General features: G+C 42.1%; 1 protein-coding gene across 2 annotated transcripts in view; it reads left to right on the top strand.

The window, feature by feature from the left end:
* Positions 1 to 24,992, top strand: part of LOC119970279 (caspase activity and apoptosis inhibitor 1) — a 51,872-nt gene that overhangs the window by 1,905 nt on the left and 24,975 nt on the right. Inside the window, exons 2-4 of one of the 2 annotated variants that reach the window (XM_038804648.1) lie at positions 4,598 to 4,786; positions 7,191 to 7,275; positions 9,337 to 9,418. In XM_038804648.1, coding sequence (XP_038660576.1) covers positions 4,598 to 4,786; positions 7,191 to 7,275; positions 9,337 to 9,418 — 356 coding nt within the window. Of the gene's footprint in view, positions 1 to 4,597; positions 4,787 to 7,187; positions 7,276 to 9,336; positions 9,419 to 24,992 lie in introns of both variants that reach the window. The other variant, XM_038804647.1, reaches the window with a different exon arrangement.

The raw sequence follows: 24,992 nt of genomic DNA, 5'->3' as shown, positions 1-24,992 counted from the left end.
ACAAGCAAAATTGTTGCTTGCGGGCCATATGTTGTAGATAGAAAACAGGGTGGCCGCGGTGTTTTAGTGGTGCAGGGAGTGAATATGTTGATGTCTGTGGGGCACAATCAAGCTGGCTACTTGGCCTGGATGGTATCGATTTTGAATGATGTTGGAGCTGCGCTCCGCAGACCATAACTGAGAATTAGATAGTAAATGCTGTGCCATTATCCATCCACAGACAAGCATTAGGAATAAGGTTTGGTGTCTTGTCCAGTTTGTTTTCTCTTATCTTGTTGTGCGATGAGTCTTGGGTTTTACCTGTTTCCCTATTCAGCAGAAGGTTTCATTCAGACAGTCCGAGAGATCTAGATGTGCAGGTCCACAGGTCACTGAAAGGGGCAACACAGGTGGAGAAGGAAGTCAAGAAGGCATACGGTATGCTTGCCTTCATTGGCCGGGGCATTGAGTATAAAAATTGGCAAGTCATGTTGCAGCTGTCACACTTGGAGTATAGTGTTCAATTCTGGTCACCACACTACCAGAAAGATTTGGAGGCTTTCGAGAGGGTGCAGAAGAGATTTACCAGGATGTTGCCTGGTATGGAGGCATTACCTATGAGGAGAGGTTGAATAAACTCAGTTTATTCTCACTGGAATGACAGAGGTTGAGGGGCGACCCGATAAGAGGTCTACAAAATTATGAGAGTGATAGACAGAGTGGATAGTCAGAGGCTTTTCCCCAGGGTAGAGGGGTCAATTACTAGGGGGCATAGGTTTAATGTGCGAGGGGCAAGGTTTAGAGGAGATGTACGAGGCAAGTTTTTTTTTACACAGAGGGTAGTGGGTGCCTGGAACTCGCTGTCGGAGGAGGGGGTAGAAGCAGGGACAATGGTGACTTTTAAGGGGCTTCTTGACAAATACATGAATAGGATGGGAATAGAGGGATACGGACCCAGGAAGTGTAGAAGATTTTAGTTTAGACGGGCAGCATGGTCGGCACTGGCTTGGAGGGCCGATGGGCCTGTTCCTGTGCTGTACTTTTCTTTGTTCTTTTTGGAATATTTCTGCATAATTTTACCAAGCATGATGGTCTGATTAGCACATTGATGCAGCTGTCTATCAAACTGGTCTCCTGCTAGTCATGCGCTTTTACTGTACCGGTACTGGTTATTACTATTTGTGTACATACTTTTTCCACTTCTTGGGTATGTCCTTATTCAATGAATGTGATTTTATATATAAATTCCTTGCTTCTTGGAGCTTTTCCTTATTTTGCATGTTGTCAAATGTGGTTCAGTATGTTTCTGGGTGAAGAATTTCAAACAGATTTGAGAATGACCGTCTTGATCAGTAGTAAAGGTATAGTTGATTTGATTTATTTATTGTTACATGTACCGAAGTGCAGTGAAAAGTATTTTTCTGCAGCCAAGGAAATGTACACAGTAGATGTTTTTTTAAAGTAGATACAGTGAATGTGGAAAAGTACACAGTACATCGACAAATAGTTACAGTGTGGAATAAGGGCAAAATAACAAAGCAAATGCGATATAAGCAAGAGCAGCATACAGCATCATCAGTAGTGTCTTAGAGGGAACAGATCAGTCTGAGGAAGAATCATTGAGGAGTCTGATAACTGGGGAAGAAGCTGTTCCTAAGTCTGGATGTTCAGACTTCTGTATCTTCTACCTAATGGAAGAGTCTGGAAGAAGGCAAAGGCTGGGTGCAAGGGGTCTCTGACAATGCTGTCTGTCTTCCTGAGGCAGCGGGAGCTGTACACAGAATCAATGTGAGGGTGGCAAGCTTGTGTAATGCATTGGGCTGCGTTCACCACACTGCAGTTTCTTGTGATCTTGGGCCGAGCTGTTGCCATATCAAGCTGTGATGCAGCCGGATAGGATGCTCCCTGTGGCACATCTGTAGAAGTTTGAGTCGATGCAGACATGCCGAATTTCTTTAGCTTCCGTAGGAAGTAGAGACGTTGTTGGGTTTTCTTAACTGTTGCATCGGCATGAGTGGACATGGGCAGTCTGTTGTTGATGGTGACCCCCAGGAACTTCAAGCTATCAACCATCTCCACTTCGGAGCCATTGATGTAGGCAGGGCATGTGTCATACCTCGCATCCTGAAGTCAATGATCAGTTCCTTGGTTTTGCTGACATTGAGAGAGAGGTTGCTTTCGGTACACTTTGCAACCAAGTGATCTATCTCCTTTCTGTAGTCTGACATGTCGTTGTTTGAGATATGACCCACCATAGTCATATCATCCACAAACTTATAGATAGAATTAGAGTCAAATCTTCCCACAGAGTCATGAGTGTATAGGGAGTACAATAGAGGAATGAGCACCCATCCTTTTAGGGCCCCTGTGTTGAGCACTATTATGGAGGAGACACTGTTACCTATCCTGACAGATTGTGGTCTGTTGGAGAGGAAGTCAAGGATGCAGCTGCACAGGGAGCGGTCAAGTCCAATATTGCAGAGTTTTGTCGGGATAATGGCGTTGAAGGCGGAGCTGTAGTCGATGAATAGCAGTCTGACGTAGGTGTCCTTGTTGTTGAGGTGTTAGAGTGCAGGGGCAGGGAGATAGCATCTGCAGGTGAACTGCAATGGATCGAGACCATATGGGAGGCTAGCATTGATCTGTCTCATGACTAGCTATTCTTGGCATTTCATGATAACAGATGTCAGGGCCACCGGTCAGTATTCGTTGAGGCACAGTGCCATGCTCTTCTTTGGTGATGGTATTATGGTGATCTTCTTGAAAGAGGTGGGACCCTCGGAACAGAGAAGTGAGGTGTTGAAGATGTCTGCGCAGGATCTGAGTGCTCGCCCAGGGACTCCGTCGGGGCCCGTCGCTTTACGCAGATTCACTTTCAAGAAGGCAGCTCCTACCTCTGAGGCTGTAATAATGGGTATGGGTGTGTCCAGGGCTATTGGGGCAGGTGGCACTGATGTATTGGCAGGCATAGAACTTGTTCAGTTCATCGAGCAGGAATGCTCCAGATCCAGAGATTCTGTCTGGCCTTGCTTTGCAGCCCGTTATCACGTGTAAGTTCTGCCATAGATGTCGTGGGGCTGTGTCATTGGCCTGGTACTCTAGTTTGGTCCAGTATTATTTTGGCATCCCTGATGGTTTTAGGTACGTTGTAATTGGATTTCTTGTATAGGTCAGGGTCGCCAGATTTGAATGCCTCCGTACGGTACTTCAGAAGGGAGTGAACCCTTCGGTTAAGCCAGGGTTTCCGATTGGAGAACAGCTGTATTGTCGTCTTTGGTACACAGTCCTCGACAGACTTAGCGATGAAGACTGTGACGTTGGTTGCGTACTCGTCCAGGTTAGTTGCCATGACTCCAAGCAGTTGTGGAGGATATCCTTTGATGCCTCGGACCAGCACTGCACGGTTTTCTTGACTGGCTCAGCATGCTTGATTGCTGTTTGTAAGCCGGAAGTAGGAGTACCAACTTGTGGTCGGATTTGCCAAAGTGTGGTCGGGGAATGGAGCGGTAGGCACCTTTTGATGCTCATGTAGCAGTGGTACAGGGTGTTTGCACCTGTGGTGGGGCAGGAGATATGTTGATGGAATTTAGGTAGAACCCTCCTGAGGTTGGCTTGATTGAAGTCTCCAGCCATGATTGTCAGGGCTCAGGGTGATTTGTTTCTTTGTTGCTGATGGTGGAGTGTAGTTCGTCAAGTGCTTTCTTCACTTCAGCCTGGGGTGGGGTGTAGACTGCTGTGATGAGTACATAGATGTATTCACGTGGGAGGTAGAAAGGGTGACACTTCATGGTCAGGTATTCTAGGTCTGAGGAGCAGTGGCACGCTAGGGACACCACATCCAAGCACCAGGAGGTATGTATGAAGAGGCAAACACCCCCATCCTTCAACTTGCTTGAGGCCATTGTGCGATCCATCCAGTGGATCGAGAAGCCTTTGGGTTTTGAGTTGGATGGCACAGTCTGGTGCGGCTGGAGTAAGCCATGGCTCGGTGAAGCAGAGCACATGGCAGTTCCTCACTTCTCTGTGGGAGTCCAGCGTTGAGGTTGCCTTAGTCCCAGATGACCAAAGGTTGCTTTCCCCTTTGAGGGGGAGAGCTGACTGGTGGTGATTTCACCTGAGGATCACCACACCCCAGGCGACGGGCAAGGTTGAGAAGTGGGCTTTTGTGAATAACCTCAGCTGCTACAGGAATTGAATCCATGCCGCTAGCCTTGCTCAGCATCACGAACCAGCTATTCAACCAAGTGAGCTAAGTAGTACTGTCCAAAGGTTTGCATGCAAACCTTCTTGCTCCATTGTTCCTGACAAGGCAGAGTAATTGGGAAGTTTCCCTACAACATCAGGAGTTGCAGCTGTTATGTTCTGTTTTTCCAATGTTTTGCTACTGTGTGCCTTCACAGTTCAGAAAGTTTTCTCTCGGCATATAATTTGTTTCTGGAGGTTAAATTGCTTTCGAAGAATCAGTAAATGTGAACCTTTTGACCTCTTTCAATATTGTGCACAGTCTTATTCCTATTTCCATGTTGCATTGGGATTTATTTCTTTTAAATTTATAGTAATTCTTTTATGTGAATTATGTTTGCAATTCCAATTCTGTAACTGTTTTACGTCCTTGAAGTCAGGAAGAATTGCTTCGGAAAAAGAGACGACCAATGAGGCCAGTGACTTGGAAGAAGGGGGCCTTGACCTCAGTGTTACCTTGAAGCCGATCAGTTCGTACATCTCCGACAGGAAAGAAATGTTAGAACAGTGCTTCAGAGTCATAGGAGAGAAAAAACTTCAGAAAATGCTCCCAGATATATTAAAGGTACTGTAACAACAAAATCGTCTCACAAAATATGCCAATGTACTGTGAAAGTCACTGTCTCTCCCAGGGGTATAAATGAGGAATGAGTTTTCTTGTCCAAGCAGCTGCATAGACATTTTCTCAATTTTAATTGATATCTATCACGACCCCTTTTGACTTATTCTAATATTTACTTCAGAAGTCAAAAATAAAATTTTAACTAAGCTTAATTTTTGTTATATGACCACTGATAATCCACTTAAAATAAATAATAATGTTCAGATGCATCCGAAAGAGATTGAATGCAAGTCGACTAAAAGAAGACAGGAAATTAAGGCACTAAATTAATCCAGAATCAATTTTCAGTAATGCTAGTTGATCTCCAATGGAATTGTTCGAAACTTGGAATTCCCTGGGTCTCAGAAGCTAATATGTCTGACTGCGTTTACCCATAAAGCGCCTTAGGAACTTAGAAATTCGGAGCAGAAGTTGGCCATTCAACCCTTCGGCCAGCTCTGCCATTCAGTCAGATCATGGCTGATCTCTTGCTGGTCTCAAATCCACCTCCTCACCTGTTGCCCATATCCCTTTAACCTGTTTTTTTAATCAGAAAATATCTATCTCCTTTGTGAAATCACTTAATGACTCTGATTCCACTGCATTCTGGGGCAGGGAGTTCCACAAATTCACCACCCTCTGCAAGAAGTAGTTCCTCCTCATTTCAGTTCTGAATCTCACCTCTCAACCTATATCTGTGACCTCTCATTCTAGATTGATCCACAAGGGGAAACATTTGGTCTACGTTTACTTCATCAATCCCATTTAGTATTTTATGTACTTCGATTAGATCCCCTCTCATCCTTCTAAACTCCAGTGAGTATAAGCCCAACTGTTTAATCTCTCCTGATATGTCAAACCCTGATGAACCTCCTCTGAACTGCTGCCAATGCACCATATCATTCCTCAAATAAGGAGACCAAAACTGGACACAATACTTCAGATGTGGTCTCACCAACACCCTATACAATTGCAACACCACTTCTCTACTTTTATATTCTGGTCCTTTTGCAATAAACGCTATTTGTCTTTTGTCTTTCCTATTTGTCTTTTTAATTACATGGGCACAGTGTGCTGAACAGCTGGCTTGTAATGCAGAACAAGGCTAGCAGCATGGGTTCAATTCCCGTACCAGCCTCCCTGAACAGACGCTGGAATGTGGCGACTAGGGACTTTTCACAGTAACTGTATTGAAGCCTTATTGTGACAATAAGCTATTATTATTATTACATGCTGCACCTGCACACCAACTTTCTGTGATTCATGAACACAGACCCTCAGATTCCTCTGCCAGGCACATATTGAATCTGCTTTTACTTTAGATAATTTCCCTTTCTATTTTGTCAATCAAAATTGATAACCTCACAATTACCTACATTAAACTCCATCGCCTAGCCTATCTATATCAGTCTGTAAAATCTTTTATCTCCTTTTCACTGCCTGCTTTCCCAGATATTTTAGTTTCATCCGCAAATCTTCTATGTTACACTCTGTCCCTGCTTGCAGATCATTTATATAAATTGTAAACAGTTGAGGTCCGAAGACTGACCCCTGCAGCACCCTGCTGGATACAGTTTGCCAGCTGGAGAAGGACCCATTTATCCTGATCCTTCGCTTTCTGTCAGTCAGCCAATTTTCAATCTCGGACTCTACCCCCAATCCCCTGTGATCACACCTTCTGGATCAGTCTTTTATGCGGCACCTTATCAAATGCCTTCTGGAAATCTAGATATACCACATCCACAGGTTTCCCATTATCCACCTTGTTGGTTATGTCCTCAAGGAACTCAAGCAAGTATGTCAAGCATGACGTACCCTTCATACAACCATGTTGACAATGGTGGATTGAACTTTGTCTTTCTAAATGTTCAGCCATCTCCTCCTTCCAGCAACTTCCCCACCACAGAGGTCAAACTAACCAGCAGGTAGTTTTCTACTTTTTGCCTTTCTCCCTTTTTGAATTTCCAATCCATCGGGACCCTTCCAGAATACAGGGAATTCTGAAATATAATAACCAATGCATCCACTATCTCTGCTGCCACCTCCCTTAATACCCTAGGGTGCAGGCCATCATGCCCTGGAGACCTATCTGCCATTAATCCTATCAGTTTGTTCAATACCCTGAGGCTTGTTCAGTGTCCAAGTGTTTCAAGTTGGTTAAAATGTTTCTTTCATGTCCAATGTCTTTTGTCACATGTCAGTGATTTCTCCCTTTAGGAATGACTACATTCCTAAATCATCTTAATTGCACAGGTTATAACCCTATTTAATTTTATTAATATCTACAATTGTGTGGTATTAGCTTTTGCCCAGATAATGCAATGGGATTATTTCTTGCAATGGAATAATTGTATTTTGTCTCTAGCAGAATTGCTCTGTAGAAGAAATTAAGGCACTATGTTTGGAGCAACTGACACTTTTATCTGATAAGAAACTTCTCCAAATTATTGAGGGTAAGAAGTAGTATTTCTGTTTTACTGGTGTAAAAGGAAACAGCCGTTAGAAAACCGTTTCCAGTGAAGATCTAATATTTTTCTGCATACATTTTTTTGTATGTTATGCTTTATTTCAAGAGGATAGAGTAGAAAAGTAGTAAGTCCTCCTTCATCTCTATAGGGCATTAGCACAGTGGTTAGCACATTGCTTCACACTGCCAGGGACCCAGGTTCGATTACCTGCTTGGGTCACTGACTGTGCAGAGTTTACACGTTCTCCCTATATCTGCATGGGTTTCCTCCGGGTGCTCCAGTTTCCTCCCACAAGTCCCAAAAGATGTTTTTGTTAGGTGAATTGGGCATTCTGAATTCTCCCTCAGTGTACCCGAATAGGTGCTGTCGTGTGGCGACTAGGGGATTTTCGCAGTAACTTCATTGCAGTGCTAATGTAAGCTTACTTGTGACCATAATAAAGATTATGATTATTATCACATTAGTGAGACCACATGTAGAATACCGTGCACAGTTTTGGTTCCTTATTTCAGGAGGGAAATGCTCTCTGAAGCAGTTCAGAGAAGATCCACGAGGCTGATTCCGTGGATGGTGGGTTGAGCCTATATTGATTGGAGTTTAGATGAATGAGAGTTGATCTTATTGAATCATATCAGATTCTTAGGGGATTTGACAGGGTAGATGCTGAAAGGATATTTCTCCACATGGGGAAATCTAGAACTCGGTGGCATAGTTTTAAAATAATGGGTCTCCCAACTAAGATGGAGATGTGGAAGAATTTCTTCTCTTGGGTCACTAGTCTTTGGAATTTTCTTTCCCAGAGAGCAGTGAAGGCTGTGTGATTGAATATACTTGAGGCTGAGTTACACAGGTTTTTCATTTCCACGGAGGTGAGGATTATGGCAGGGTGGTGCAATGTGGTGGGTTCGGGAGGTGTGGAGAGTCTGGCAGGTAGGAAAGTGGAGTTAAGGCCACGATCCGATCAGTCATTCTTATCCCCAGCTCCTATTTCTTATGACAATGTTCTTGTACGTTATTTAGAAAATCCGAACATTATAGAAACTATTATACCTCCTCCCTTTCCTTACACTCGTAATAATGAGTTTCCATTGTCTTTTACCAACTGTACATATAAAAGCCTACGTTCAGAAGAACTAAAATGCTGACCCTATTTGAAGTGTATAATGGTTTATTCTTTTGCACCTATCCTGGAAATACCTCCTTGATGTGTAGGTACAACCACTGTGCTGTTAGGGAGGGAGTTCCAGGATGTTGCCCCAGCGACGGTGAAAGAATGGCGATATGCCTGGTTTTCAAAGTGAATTTGGGCGTAAGCTGTCTGGGTGCATGGCAGTTTTGGCAACTTAAGGTCAGAAACACCATGTGAGATTTGATGTCTCTATACGGGAATAAATTGTCAGACGTGACTCAGCCACGTGCATCTGCTCAATTTTCTTTCTTTTCACTTTACTGCATGTTGCTGTAAAGGAAGCTGTTGTATTTAAACGTTAATTTTGTTTGTTACACTTTAATTGGCAAATGCAGTACTTGATACTCTGTGTGCTGGCAGATAATTATTTTCTTTATAGTTTGTAAGCATGTAATTCCACTGCCCTGTCTCTAGAATAGAAAGAGTATGAAAACCATAAAGAGAATATACAGTAGAGATTCACCTGGATGATACCAGGGAGGAGAAACTATTATGAAGGAAGGATTGAGATTATTTCTGCTAAATATGTAAAATGCTTAGATATATAGATTTTTTTAAATGTTGACAATCAAACATTTAAAGGAACCATCATAACTATTAACATGACTTGGCAATGCAGTAGGAAACTGTTGATATGGCAGAAGTCTAAGACTTGATCTAAACAGAAGAATTAATACATAGTGCAGGTCAAAGTGATATTAATTCTTTGATCTAGTAAATTATCTGTTTTTAGATTAAGATTTCTAAATCTGACAACAGATCTATTTTTAAATTTACAATTCAAGTTTGAAATATTCCGACACAGCTGCAGGCTCCCAAGTTGTATTGTAATATTTCAAACAATCTTTTCACTCTAGGTGATTATTTTGGTTCATCTGATACTGAAGAAGAGGTCGGAGAGAATGACCGGTACAAGAAGAAACTGGACACACAAAGTCAGTAAGTGCAGCTTTTAAATTTTCAAGTGTATCATAGAATTTACAGTGCAAAAGGAGGCCATTCGGCCCATCGAGTCTGCACCGGCTCTTGGAAAGAGCACCCTACCCAAGGTCAACACCTCCACCCTATCCCCATAACCCAGTAACCTCACCCAACACTAAGGGCAATTTTGGACACCAAGGGCAATTTATCATGGTCAATCCACCTAACCTGCACATCTTTGGATTGTGGGAGGAAACCGGAGCACCCGGAGGAAACCCACGCACACACGGGGAGGATGTGCAGACTCCGCACAGACAGTGACCCAAGCCGGAATCGAACCTGGGACCCTGGAGCTGTGAAGCAATTGTGCTATCCACAATGCACAATGCTTGGGTATTCGAAGGTGCTTGCAACATGCAACACTACTTGATTTATTTTTCTGTTAAGCACAGTTTTTTATATATATATATATATATATATATGCATGCCTATCTGTATATATACAACAAATGAATTGAAACAAGTTTATTGGAATGAAATTATAATCAAATCCTTTTGAACTGTTTCATAGCATAGGTTAATTAAGTCTTGTCTGCATTATCCTCATTTTCTATGATGGTCTGACTACTACACTGCTTCTTGCAACTTATATTCTATATTTTTATAATGTTTTATAATTATAAGTAGTGTGTGACTATTGAATAGCGAATTTGATGCTCATGAATAATTGAACATTTTGTAGAATGTTCTTTTCTGATGGCAAAACCACTGTGAAAAATGTACTCTTTATTAAGGAAAACATGATAAGATAGAATCCCTACAGTGCAGAAGGAGGTAATTCGACCCATCGAGTCTCAACTGGCGTTCTGAAAGAGCACACCACCTTGCCCGACCTATCCCCGTACCCTTCATGTTGATCATGGCAATCCACCTAATCTGCACATTTTTGGACTCTGGGAGGAAACCAGAGCACCCACACATCGCCACACAGACAGTCACCCAAGGCCAGAATCGAACCCAGTCCCTGGCGCTGTGAGGCAGCAGTGCTAGCTTCTTACAAGGGTTCAATGGGCTGCAGAGTATTGACTGTCTCCATTTCATTGTGACTTTGAATGGGACATGATCATTTGTGAACCTCTGACATCCAGCAGCAGTGAGGTTGACTCGCAATCAGAATTCTCATACAGCAAAGCAGAAAGTAAAAAGTAGGGATTATATTTCATATTTTAATAAGGAAATTAATAGCAGATTGCAAAATACATATGGGGTGAACTTTAAAAATAACTTTATTAGTTTAAAAACATGGAATTTTTAAATATTCTTCTGTAGAAGTTTTACAAGGCCAGAGAAATTTGAACAATAATTACGACTTGGTATATCATTTAAAAACTCAGCATCACCTCCGTCCAACAGGGCTTAATATTTTCAGTTGTTTTTACAGTGTGCAGGAGCAAGATATCAATAAAACAAACTTGTAGATTTCAGTGTTTATCTGCAGACACCAAACGTTGTTGTCACGTTTGCACAGTAACGACATTGACATTGTCTGTTTCACCATTATTGTAACTGCAAATTCTGGGCCATTATTTATTTTGACAGCTAAAAATATCATTGGTCTAGTGGGTATAAACTTTGGCCTAGATCTCTCCTTTGGCTAGTGCTTGAATGCAACCAAATAATGGAAAAAAAATCTAAATCATATTAATCATCTTTCTTCATTTATCCAGCAATAACTATATGACAATATCCTTCTCATTAAACAACTAGAAGTAGTAAGAGTGGATCTGACTCTAAGAATGAGATCACAATCTATGCTGTCAGGATCCTGGATAAAGAATACTACTGTAAAAAGTTACCTCTTTCATTGCAAGGGAAATTCTTCTCCATTTTGAGGGAGCAATTTTCTCAGATTAGTACTTTCTTATCAATGTACTCTTAGGAACTGAGAAAGCCAACATCGTATTGCATAGCAAAGCTGATGGAAAGGTGAAAGTTGTTTTGATAACTTCTTTTGAGAGCATTTGATTTTTCTAGGACTTCTAAGCTGTTGAAACTAATTCAAAATGATAACTTTTAATACAAATTTTAATACAAATTAACATAGGCAGTACTGAATGTACTTTAGTATCCGCATCCAGAGAGTAAGATACCAGTATATTCCACCCACCTAATATTCGCAAAATGCTGACAATGACTGATCTTCCACTCAGAACTCAGCACAAGCATGCCATAGATATTTTAGGTAAGCTTTTCGAAACAATTGATGAGCCCTGGTCCCACTGGGTACAGTACCATAGTTGATTTGTTACTGGACGAGTAATCCAGAGACATGGGTTTAATTCCCATCACAGCACCTGGAATGGAATATTTAGATTTGGGTAACTAAATTCAATCTGGAATAAAAAGCTGGAATCATAGAATGGTTATAGTGCAGAAAGTGGCCAATCAACATAAAATGTCTGTGCCGGCCCTTTGCAAGAGCATTTCAGCTAGTCTCACTCCCCAGAACTTTCCCTGTACTTCTGCAGGAATGGGCTGTGGGAGTTCCCTGGGCCTAACAATCTTCATCTACTTCATCATGAAATCAAAAGCAGGAATGTCTACACAGTATTTAGTTCCATTTGCAACACTTCAGATAATGAAGCAGTCTGCCTGGAAGCAGCAAGACCTGGACAACAGGCAGACAAGGACTGATATGTGGCAACCACATTCCAGGAAATGACCATCTCCAATTAGACTAATCACCTCACCTTGACATTAGACCGTATTACCGTAGAAGAATCCTCTCCACCGTAAACATCATTAACCAGAAACTTAATTGGACCAGCCACATAAGTGCTACAGGAACAAAGTAAATGCTTGAGTATTCTGCCAAAGGGGAATTCACCAAAGCCTTTCCACCATCTACACAACCCAAATCAGGAGTGAGGTGGACTATTCTACACTTGACTGGATGTATGAAAGTTACGACATGCCATAGTCATCTTGGCACAGAAGGCCATCCAGCACATTGAGTCCATGCTGCTCAACACCATCCAGGTAGTGCAGCCTGCTGATTAGCCCCCTCACATCCATCAACTTAACCATTCACTCCCTCTACCAGCAGCATTGTAGCTGCACCGGAAACCATCTACAAGATGCACTGCAACAACTCACCAACACGTTTTGTCTTTTATTGTTGTTGGGTCAAATTGTCGGAACTCCTTGCAGCACTGCGGAAGTACTGTCACTGAATAAACTGCAGTGGTTCTCGAATGTGGTTCAGCACCACTTGTGGATAATTAGGTGTTTCCAATAAATTCTAGCTAGTGAAGCCCACATACATGAACAAATTAATTAAAAATAAGACCCAGTTGAAGCCAGCATTGGGGGTACTTTATTGGCGATTGGTTATACCTCTCTATCACTAGATCTCCATGACCAAGGTCGGCCGATCTGCGCCACCCAGGCCAGCCGATCATCGTGACCCACTGTTATTTCTTACCTGTAATGAAACAGTTGAGTCTGCTTGAGCCTCACAATCTCACTTGCTTTGTCATTAAATGTTATGTTTCTGCTAAGGATTTCAACTGACGATTCAAGTTCTTGCTGCATTCTTTGAAAAAAAAATCAAGAGGTTTGTCCTTGAACTCGCCATGCCTTTGAAGTTTTGAGGGTTTTAAACTTTAATTTATCAATACCACCCTGCATAAAACACACATGGGCTTTGCATCCTAATTGCATTGGCACAATTAAGAAAGCCGCTCCTCGATATATCATTTTTATACCTCTTTGTTCTTGATTTCAGTTTTTTCTTTGTTGGGTCTTCACCAGAAGCCCTGGAGCTCTGCATACAGCTCGCACCAGTGTTGCTTTATTCTTACCTGGAATCTCCTGAGAAGCTCTCTCCAGGAGTTTCAGTTGTGAGATCCTGGCCTGTTTGTGTTTCTGGTCCCCTCTTTTGGCTGCTACAAATGAAGGAATCACTCCTCCATGATTTTGAGCCCAAGGCACCGACGGACAGGGCGCATGATGTCAGTGCACATGCCATGCTCGTGACTTGCTCTCTGCCACCGCTTCTTGCTGGAAGGTTCAATTGTTTGTATTTAAAGGCCAGTCACGGTCAACATTCTTAAAAGTCGATTGCGGCCGTTGGACTCTTCTACTGCGATCAGGAATGCCGCGGTTGATCGCTCCGTGTTCCACCCACGGGTCACGACCCTGAGTTTGAAAAACCCTGCCTTAGTGAAAACCACATTTTCTTGTTGCAGTTGCAAATCCACGATCAGTTCTGTCTTTTGTCAAAATATTATTTTAAAACAAAGCAGTTTAAAAAGTTCATCTTCCATAAATAGACCATGGCCAGCAATTACAGTTGAATGGATATTGCCTCCATTGCCTGCCATCTGTTATGCGTTTTTTGATATTATTTAAACGGGTCCAAATGACTAAATTCCATGTTGTGAAGTGAAATGCCAGCAGCAGCTCCTGTATTCGTGTTCTCTTGAGCATTCTGCTCCCAGAACATATGGGAGAGTAGGAAGGGCTAAAATAAATGTTCAAAGTCATTCAGTCCTCAAAAAATGCTGCAGTTTACTGTAGTTACATATGCAAACTGCTAATTTTGAGCCAACACATTTTCACTGAAAAATGTTTACAAGAGTAATTACTGCTGTCGGCTACAAGAAGAATAGTTTCTATACCTCAGAGTGCATATATACTATATAAAGTATAATCTGTATCTTAGAATTGACATTGCAATCTATTATTAATCATCAATCGTGCATCCCAAAAAGTAATGTAAAGTACACATGGTTGTCAAAATATGATTCAGACTTAAAAGGAAGTGAAGAACTCAAATGAAATAGGCAATTGTTGAAATAGACTTCAACTCTTGCCTGACGGGCTTAATCGGTGAGTTTAGTGAAGGAGACCAAGTACAATAAATATGACTGCAGTACAGATAAAGAAGAACTTGAAACTATAGAAGATAAACTGAAGATAAAACAGAAAATTAGACTTTTGTGAAGTATTCAGCAGAAGATAATTTGCAATACAACTTTCCAGATGGTTTTGAAGTCAGTGTGACAGAGGCACTTGCTTAGTTAAAAATATTTAGAAAACACACATTCCCTGAGTCAAGTTGGCATATATTCTAAAATAAGGTTCTAATTGAGACCAGTGAGAGAAATGGCCAATTTGGAAACATTGGATCTTATTGCTGTTTTCCATTACTGAAAGTCAGTAAATGTACCTTTGGGCTGGATTTCACAGCCCCCTGGCTGTGTATTTAAAGGTAGAGGGTGGGGTGGCCTGAAAAATAAAATGCATGGCATTCCCACTGCCTTCCCACCCACCCATGACCTGTCTCCAATTTTACAGTGGATGGTGAAGGTGTCAGGAGCCTAACTGCCCCTGAGACTAGTAGCCAATTACTGCTCACCTCCACTGCTATTTTCCCCCGGCCGAGGAAAACGCAGGCTGGGTAGGTAGCCCAGCGGCTTTCACCTGGGCTACGTGGTGAATGGGAGGGGTGACATGCATTTGTCAGGGTGGCGCTCCCGTCCCTTAACGGTCCGCCCTCTTAACCTCTCAACCCAGAACCCCTCTCCCCTCAACTGTGGTCCGCCAACCACACCCATCTAAAGCCCCAGGCCTACCTTGAAGTCTGGCCACCATCATGTCTTCAGGACTGTGTAGTCCCAGTAATGGCCACCGCTCAATTCTGATTCTGCTGGGACTGCAGAGCTGTCGGCAAATTGGATTACTGGCAGCTCTCCAAGGTGGGACCTCCTCAGATGGGGGCAGACGTCTCACTCTGAAACAATTAAGACTGGGCAGTATGGTAGCACAAGTGGCTAGCACTGTGGCTTCACGGCCCCTGGATCCCATGTTCGATTCCCTGCTGGGTCACTGTACGGAGTCTGCACGTTGACTGTGGGTTTCCTCGGGTACTCCGGTATCTTCCCATAGTCCAAAGATGTGCAGGTTAGGTGGATTGGCCAAGATAAATGGCCCTTAGTGTCCAAAAGAGTTAGGAGGGGTTATTTGGTTACGGGGATAGAGTGGAAGTGAGGGCTGAAGTGGGTCAGTGCAGACTCGATGGGCCACATGGCCTCCTGCACTCTATGTTTTATGCTCCTAGTGTAAAACGACTGCAGGGCAGCTGGCTTTGGGGTGGATCTTTTGATCAAGGGGTGGAGGCAAGGGGAGTGGGATGGCCTATAAAATTCTGTCTTACATTCCGAATTGGATCAAATAATGTCACGATTAAAAATGAAATGAAATGAAATGAAAATCGCTTATTCAAATAAAATTACTGTGAAAAGCCCCGAGTCGCCACGTTCCGGCGCCTGTTTGTGGAGGCTGGTACGTGAATTGAACCCATGTGGCTGGCCTGCCTGGGTCTGCTTTAAAAGCCAGCTATTTAGCCTACTGTGCTAAACCAGCCCCTGGTTAGCAGTTTATAGTTAATTAGATGCAATTGTATGGGGGAGGATGAGGAAGCATCTGGATAGCAATGAAAGAAAGAAAAGGTGTGATTCTTTCTAAGAAATGTTGTGTTAAATAGATAGTGGAACTTTCATTGGTAAAGCCTGTATAATCTCTGGAATGCATTTTGCATTGTTACATGTGAAAGACATTATTACACTAAAAGTCCAGAGTGGAATATGGATTTTCTTTTAAAAAGTAAAGTTAAGGTACCAATATGAGTTACAGTGACGAGTTGCGAGATCATGTTGATTGGGATCCCAATGCCGGGACCCTGTTCTAATCTAAATTCATGACTTGGGTATTCAAACCACAATATAGCTTTCATGCTTGCTGACAGCAGCAAAACAATAAGAGTCATGGAGTCAAGGTGATCGAGCTGAAGATTTGGAGGACTTGTACGGATTGTGCAATGAAGCAAACTCAACAAATTAAACAGGAATGTAAAGCATTGTACAGGCAAAAATATGTATCATATGTATTCAGTGAATGGAATTGTGATTAGAAAGGAACCGGAGAATAATAAGAGTTATACACTGGAGTGAAGCTTTTTTTTAAAGAAGTAACAGAGTACTGATATCTGTGGTTAAAACTGAAATCGCTGGAGTTTATGCTCGGCGTTAGAGGTGCATTATTATAACCAGATATGAAGAACTCTGGGCCACATCTTAAAAAAAAAAACATATATACTTGAGAGAGGGTGCAGAGAAGAGCACTATGTTGAATACCAAATGTTAAAAGATGACTAGAAAATATTAGATATACTCAGCAATTATCCAGAAACGAGGCATCCAAGGGTAGATCCTCCTCTGGTTTGATGTGGTTGGTAGTGTGTTACATGCACTTTTACTTGCATGTTGTAGTTTGAAGCTGTGGATAGTGATGGCAGATGGCATGCAGCTGACCAGAAATCTTTCTTGCTCTTAGCGTCTGCTGTTGGCATATGTCAGAAGGATTTTTAGGTTGACTGCTTATTAATGCACCTTCTTTGGCCATCAAGTCCTGAATCCAGAGCTTCTGATTCAGAGAGAAAGAGGCACTGGCAGCAATTACAGCTATATTGCCACTCCACTCCCTTGTATTTACTCGGGTCAGGAGCTGCACATTCCTCACTTGCTCTTCCAATCAGAATCTGTTCAGAATTGTGCAGTGTACCTGGTTCCCAAGTCCTGTAAGTGGAAGAGTACCCATACCCTGCTTTATATGGCATCAGATAAATTAAAAGGTCCTGTTTTTAAATACTCTTCAGAAGGCAGGGAAAAGGTAAGTGGGTAGGATTGGGGATGGGGAAAGCAATCGAGTGTGGTAGGATGGATTGTGGGGCTGGGCAGGATGGGTTGCGGGGGTGTGGTAAGATGGGTCCGGGGGGGTTGGATGGGTAGTTGGGGCATTTGGGGAGTAGTCGGGAGGGCGGGGGTGTAGCCACAGGGTGGGATAGTTGTGTTGTGTTGTCATAGGGTGGAGTAGTTAGGGGACCAGGAAGGAACGGGTGGGCATTTGGGGTTGCAGGTGATGGCCTAATGGTTTGGAGGATAGTCGGGTGATGTTGAATGGGACGTAGTCGGAAGGGAGGAGTTGGGGGTGAGGGCGCTGTGGATGTCAGGGATTGTGGGGGTGGAGGGGTTGATGTCAGTACAAAAATGATAGAGGTTAATAGAGTAGTTACCCATGAAAAGGTAGAAAGATTAAAACCACTATTGAGAGTTGGAACCATCCAAAATTTCTGATTTAAATCTGAGTCACAGATGGCTCCCACTGCAGGGTAATTGCCCATCAGAAGTTTAAACCTCCCTGAACAATTGCCAAAAAAGGTTTGTGTGTAGACCTCTGGGTGTCACCGAGGACATCTTCTGGACAACCTCGGGTGCAACACCCCAGCCCTCTGGAGATTGGAAGTTCTGGGCCAGTAATGATGCTCATGTTCATAAATAGTCAGTAGGAATTGTAACTGGAAATTTTAACTGGTTGTCCCTAATTGTTTTTTTTTGAAAACACAATATTAAATGCATAACACTAATAAATGTAGTCATTTGTAATATCTTAAACTTTTCCTAGGTTCCAAATAACAATACAAATGACTTTGTATTTTGAACAGGCATAATAAATAACATCAGGGAGTTGCTACCAGAAGAAACAGTCCAAAGATGTGCGGGTTAGGTGGATTGGCCATGATAAATTGTCCGTAGTGTAAGGTTAATGGGGGGATTGTTGGGTTACGGGTATACGGGTTACGTGGGTTTAAGTAGGGTGATCATTGCTCGGCACAACATCGAGGGCTGAAGGGCCTGTTCTGTGCTGTACTGTTCTATGTTCTATGTCTATGAAACACAAATTTTGAAATGTTGTAGCTAGCTGTGTTCATTGGGACTAGAAGTAAAAAAGAGTCAAATAAAATCAAAGGTGGAAATCTGATCCGTTTTGTTTTCATCTTGACTCAAACCTATCTCCATCACAATTACATAATACTTATCAGTGAATAAATGATCACAACAATAAGACCTGCTGTGGAGATGCCGGCGTTGAACTGGGGTGGCACAGTAAAAAAAATCTTACAACACCAGGTTAAAGTCCAACAGGTTTGTTTCGAATCACAAGCTTTCAGAGCACTGCTCCTTCCTCAGGTGAATTCACCTGAGGAAGGAGCTGCGCTCCAAAAGCTAGCGATTCGAAACAAACCTATTGGACTTTAACCTGTTGTAAGACTTCTTACTGTGTCCACAATAAGAAGAGAATTTATCTCCACAGCTGAATAAATAGAAACGTTTTGTAAAATTTAATATTTGCATTGCTTTGAATAAATTAAAATAGCATCATCAGGAAAGAAAATTAGAAGAAGTGTGTGTATATACGTAGTGTGTTTTTAATAAGATAAAGCAAGATGGAAATACAAGTGGTGTTTCCTAAAATAATAAGCATAAAATGAACACTCAGGCCCATAACCTTTCATCTCTGGAGCGTCATACCGAAGTCCCCACTTAAGGATTGCCAGTTGCCCAGAAGCTAAAACTCCCTGTGGGCAATTGCCCTGCACTGGGAACAATCTGATTTAAATCACAAACTTTAGACTGGCAGAAATTGATTCCCAGAAAAATTTAGAAGAATTGTAACCACTTCTAACTTCTGGGTAACTATAACACCACCACCCCCATGTCCCCTCAAGTCCTTTATGCCAAGCTCTGGCATTTCATAGAATCCCTACAATGCAGAAGGAGGCCATTTGAACCGTCGAGTATGCCCCGATCCTCTGAAAGAGCATCCAAAATAGGTCCACTCACCCGCCCTATCCCCGTAACCCCACCTCATCTTTTGGACAATTTAGCTTATCCACCTAACCTGTGCATCTTTGGATTATGGGAGGAAACCAACGCAGACATGGGGGGAAAGTGCAAACTCCACACAGACAGTGACCCAAAGCCGGAATTGAACCCGAATCCCTGGCGCTGTAATGCAGCAGTTCTAACCAGTGTGCTACCATGTTTCCTTTCAGAGCCCTTTGCCCCACAGTACAATTTCTAGAATCAATGCGCTTGAAAATGCCAGAGACTGGCGTTGGGGAGGGGGCATGGGGGGTTATGGAGGGTGAGCGGAAGTGCAAAGCCGGGCTTGAGGGGACATGGGGGTGGGTGGAAATGCAAAGCCTAGCATGGGGGGGGGGGGGACTTTTTGCACTTGGCTTATAAAAGATCCCCCTCATGAGCACTAGGGCTCACAACTCCTCCAAGGGGCTGTAAACTATGACTCTTTAAAAACCTGGCCTGACTCCATGAAAATTGCAGAGATGCAGTTGATGCCCATCAGTGCTGATGGAACTGGCCAGGACGGTTCCTGGCAGGAAGCAGCCCATACCCTTTAAAATAATACCCCAAAATTGGAAAGCCTGGGAACGGAGTCAGGAATCCCAGAACTTGAACCAACACACCATTTTTAAAAGGCTCCTCAGTCTACCTGACTTGATGGAAATACAGATTGAAGCGTTGTGAGGTGAAGCAGAGATAATTAGAACTTACTTCAGTTCCTACTTTTAAAAATCATATTGCGGTAATTAATTTTGTATATCCTTTCATTATAAATCCCGATGTTCACATTTTTAATGGGAAGCAATTGCAGGACAACTTTCTTTCCTTCCATGTGCACCCACATATATTTATATTTATTGATTTCCCACTATTTTACATTCTTTTTCCAGAATAAGTAAGTGGTCCTTCTGCAGGTTCTTGTCATTGATGCTATTGATGTGTCAGCAAGGGGTGCAACTCAGTAACCCAAGGGTTTTTTTAGTTGTCTGCTATTCCCCCTTTTGGTATGGAGAAAAACAGCGATTCACATCAAATGCTTTGCGTGCAGGGGAATCATGTAAAATCTTTATCTCCTCTTCACTGTCTGCTTTCCCACCTATTTTAGTACCATCTGCAAACTCTACCTCTGTTTGCATATCATTTTATAGATTGTAAACAGTTGAGGTCCGAGGACTGACCCCTGCGGCATCCCGCTAGTTACAGTTCGCCAGCCAGATAAGGGCCCATTTATCCTGACCTTCTGTCTTCTGTCAGTCAGTCAATCCTCAATCCAATCTAGTACTCTACCCCCAATCCCCTGCGATCTCACCTTCTGGATCAGTCTTTTATGTGGCACCTTGTCAAACACCTCCTGTAAAACCATGCTGACAATAGTGGATTGAACTTTGTCTTTCCAACTGTTCTGTTACCTCCTCCTTAATGATGGATTCCAGGAACTTCTTCACCACAGAGGTCAAGCTAACCGGTCTATAGTTGGCTGCATTTTGCCCCTCTTTGAAAAGAGGCGTCAAATTAACATGTTTCCAATCCACCGGAACCCTTCCAGAATCCAGGGAATTCTGAAATAGCATAACTAATGCATCAACTATCTCTGCTGCCACCTCCCTTAATAGCCTAGGGTACAGGCCATCAGGCCCTGGAGACTTATCTGCCTTTAATCCCATTAATCTACTCAAAACCATCTCCCTAGTGATGATGATTGCACCAAGTTCCTCTGCATTAACTGTAATTTTTGGAAATTCTTTATTATCTTCTGCCGTGAAGACCGAGGCAAAATATTGGTTAAGTGCCTCCGTCACTTCTGTGTTCCCCATTATTAACTCACCAGTATCGTCCTCTAAAGAGCCAGCATGTACTTTAGCTATTCTCTTAATACCTTTTTAGAGTACCCAATTCTTTTTTTCCAATTAAGGGGAAATTTAACATGGCCAACCTACCTACCTACCTTACACATCTTTGGGCTGTGCAGTGTGACCCACGCAAACACAGGGAAAATGTGCAAACTCCACACAGACAGTGACTCGGGGCCAGGATCGAACCTAGGTCCTCAGTGCCATGAGTCAGCAGTGCTAACCACTGTCCTGCCCCGTTCTCTTCCTCTTCAGATGCTTATAGAAGCATTTGGCATCAGTGTTTATGTTTTCTGCTAGTTTCCTTTTGTAGTTCATCTTGGCTCTTTTGATTTTATTTTTGTAGCCTTTTGCTGAACCTTAAAGTTCACCTAATCTTCCATTATGGTACAGTATAATCTTGTTTTTGCCGTTGTCTTCCGTGACTTCCTTGTTTAACCAAGGAACGTTTTTCTCTCTTTTGCAATTCATCTTCCTCTCAAGAATATACTTTGAAAGGTATTTAATAATCTTTATTAATAATCTTTGTTATTGTCACAAGTAGGCTGACATTAACACTGCAATTAAGTTACTGTGAGAATCCGCCAGTCGCTACACTCCAGCACCTGTTCGGATACGCAGAGGGAGAATTCAGAATGTCAAATTCCCCTAATAGCACGTTTTTCAGGACTTGTGGGAGGAAACCGGAGCACCCGGAGGATTTAATATCTCCCTGAACATCTGCCATTGTTCCTCAAACCCTTAATTATTTGTGGCCAGTCTACTTGGGCCAACTCTTTCTGCAGGCCTATAAAATTAGCTCTGCACAACGCTAAAAGTCTAGTATGGCACTCTATCTTTTCTTGCTCAATCTGAATTTGAAATTCTAGCATGCTGTGATCACTCCTTCCAAGAGGATCCTCAATGACAAGACAATTTATCAACCTTTCTTTGTTACATAATATTAAATCTGAAATAGCCTTGGTTGGCTCCATAACATACTGCTCTTAGAAACAATCCTTCGTACACTCTATGCAATCTTCCTTGAGGCTACCCTACCCTTGCCAATTTGATTAGTCCAGTCAATCATCCATGATTATCATTGTACCCTTCTCATAAATCCTCATTATTTCTTGGTTTATACTATGCCCACTTTAGAAGTATTGCTCGGGGGCCTGTAAATTACTCTTTCCAAGGAGTCATTTCCCTTATTTTTGTTTTCACACAGATTAATTCAACATTTTGGCCCTTAGGGCCGATATAATTTCTTAATACAGCCTTGATGTCATCTTTAACCAATAAAGCAACTCCACCTCCTGTTCGAACCTGTTTATCCTTTTGGAATACTGAGTACCCTTGGACATTCAACTCCCAGTCCCGGTTCTCCTGCAAAAATGTTGCAGTAATCCCAACCAAATCATACCCATTTGTTTCTATTTGTGCCGTCAGCTCATTGACCTTATTCTAAAAAACTGCAGGTATTTAGGTACAAGGTTTTTATATATATCCTGCTTATTTATCTTTTCCTTGATATCTGATATGAATGTTTCAAATAACGTTTGTGTAATTATAAGAAAGTGATCTTCCTGCAGTGGTATTTTCTCCCCCTCCCCCACATGCTTCCCCGAAAAGTAAGACTTCAAAATTCCACTAAAATAAAAGCGAATACTGTGGATGCTGCAAATCTGAAATAAAACCGACGTGCTGGAGAAACTGAGCAGCATCTTTGGAGGGAGGAACAGCATTATCATTTTTGAGTTGAGTGACTCATCACTGAAGCTAGCCAGTTTATTTTGAAGTTTGATGTCGTAACATAGTGGTTTTAATCTGTGCTTGTTTACTTTACACCAGTGATTTTTCTAGCTTTCCAGTGTTAATGCTCTCAGAAATATTAATATGGTTCAGGGATTTAAGCTTGTGAAAAATTGAACCTGAAGTGTTGGCTAGTGTGGACTTGAGAGATGAACAGACACTTCCAACACTGATGAAGGTTCAACTTAATTTTATTAACTAACTTCTAACTAACTAACACACGATGACTGTGGGTCTAAATGATGCTAATTTAAACTGGAGACCTAAGCCTTGTCCGAACCAATTGATTCAGCACATGGTGTGAGTCTGTGCTGGGCTGGATGAGTTCTTGTTACACTCAGAGGCAGCATCCAGAATGAGCGGGAACCATGGTGCCCTCTGCCTTTATAGTGTGTGTATTCTAACTGGTGATTGGCTGCGGTGTTTGTACATGTTGATTGGTCCCTGTGTGTGTCCATTAGTGTGTGTCTGCACCATGATATACTGGTGTATATTATGACAGAACCTATTGCTCAACATAAATAGTCCTATTGTTACAATGTTTTTTTTATTGGTACACAAAAAACATGTACATATAAAACAATAAATCAAAAAAAAATCTAATGATCTCTGAAATGCCTGTGGGATTTCTTGTTGCGTGGGAGACCTTGTACATCTACGTACCCCAACTTGGAAACCCATGCTTCATACATTTAACAAAGTTGAACAGCGGATCAGTAACAAAAATTGTATATGGTTACTAACCACAGATTCACTTGTCACCTCCAATTACAAGAGTGAAAGCGGGAGCTGGATCAGGAAAAAGTAACAAAGAATTCTTGAATAAAATTAAAGCAAATTACTGCAGATTTTGGAAATCTGAAATTAAAACAGGAAATGCTGGAAAGCCACACGTCTGGCAGCATCTGGAGAGTGAAACACAGTTAACTCTTGGAGTCCTTATGATTCTTCGGAGTTGGATTCTTGAAGATTGTACAATAAATCGGCAAACAGTTGGGAACTGGTTTAAAGAGTAATGATTGCATGATCTCCGGGTGTTCCACAGTCGATATGAGATAATGGTAGAAAAGAGCCCAGGTGTGATGTAGTTGATAGACCTATGGTCAAGACTTGGGCAACACTGGTGACCCTAGCATTTATTGCCTATCCCTATTTTCCTTTGAGGTGATAGTGATAACTGAGTGGCTTCCTAGTAAGTTAGCGAACCACGTGGGTTTAGAAGCAAGCCAGTAGTTTCATGGTTTGCAGATTTTATTTAGTTAACCAAATTGAAATTGCTCGGCTGCCATAATGAGATTTAAACTCTGTCTCTGGATGGTTAATCCAGACCCCTCTATTACTTGTCCAGTTTCATAATCAGCATGCTACCGTTCCGAATCTGGAAGATGATTACTGGGGCAATCAAAGATAGGGATAAGTGAGTTTATGTTCATTCAAGAGATCAAAATTGATTTTCACCAAGAACTCCAGTAATTATTTTGTTGCCCTTGCCTTCTAGAAACACGCTTAGACTGTTGGCACCTTCTTGGTTTAGCTGCAGACTAATGAATCAGAGGACTCTCAGGCTTGCACTTTGTAGCACTTTTTGTTTTCCAAGTCATTAATGTAACGTCTGCAGTGAGTGAGCACCTTCCTGATTGAGGACCATTCATTAAGTTGGTAAGAAAGAGGTGAATGTGTTTACCAAAATACATATACTATCCTGTCAGCAGTTTCAAAGAACTGTGCAGTAGGAAAAAAAACAATGCAAGGTAACCGCAAGGCAACACTGACCGGAAAGGGAGAGTGGCCCAAGATTTTTATCTTCTGTGAGAGAAATTTGATATGTCTGGTCAGAAGATCCAGCAGGAAGCTTTTGATGTAATGGAGGAATTTTGAAAAACAAATGCAAACCATGAATAAAAGCAAAATACCTGGATGCTGGAGCTCTGAAATAAAAATAGTGAGGGTGTGAAAAACTGAGCAGATCTGGCAGCATCTTCTAGGAGTGGGGAACAGAGGTAACATTTTCCAATATAACTATTCTTTGGAATATGAAGAAGTCATGTTTGTCTCAAAATGTTAACCGTCTATCCACAGATGCTATCAGACCTGCTGAGATTGGCCAGTATTTTCTGATGTTGCAAGTTCTAGCATCTGCAGTAATTTGCTCCACAACCTCAATGTCCTCGCATACAAATGGAA

Source organism: Scyliorhinus canicula, chromosome 8, assembly GCF_902713615.1.
Source record: "Scyliorhinus canicula chromosome 8, sScyCan1.1, whole genome shotgun sequence".
NCBI classification, from domain to species: Eukaryota; Metazoa; Chordata; class Chondrichthyes; order Carcharhiniformes; family Scyliorhinidae; genus Scyliorhinus; species Scyliorhinus canicula.
This window is presented reverse-complemented; position numbering and strand designations above follow the sequence as displayed.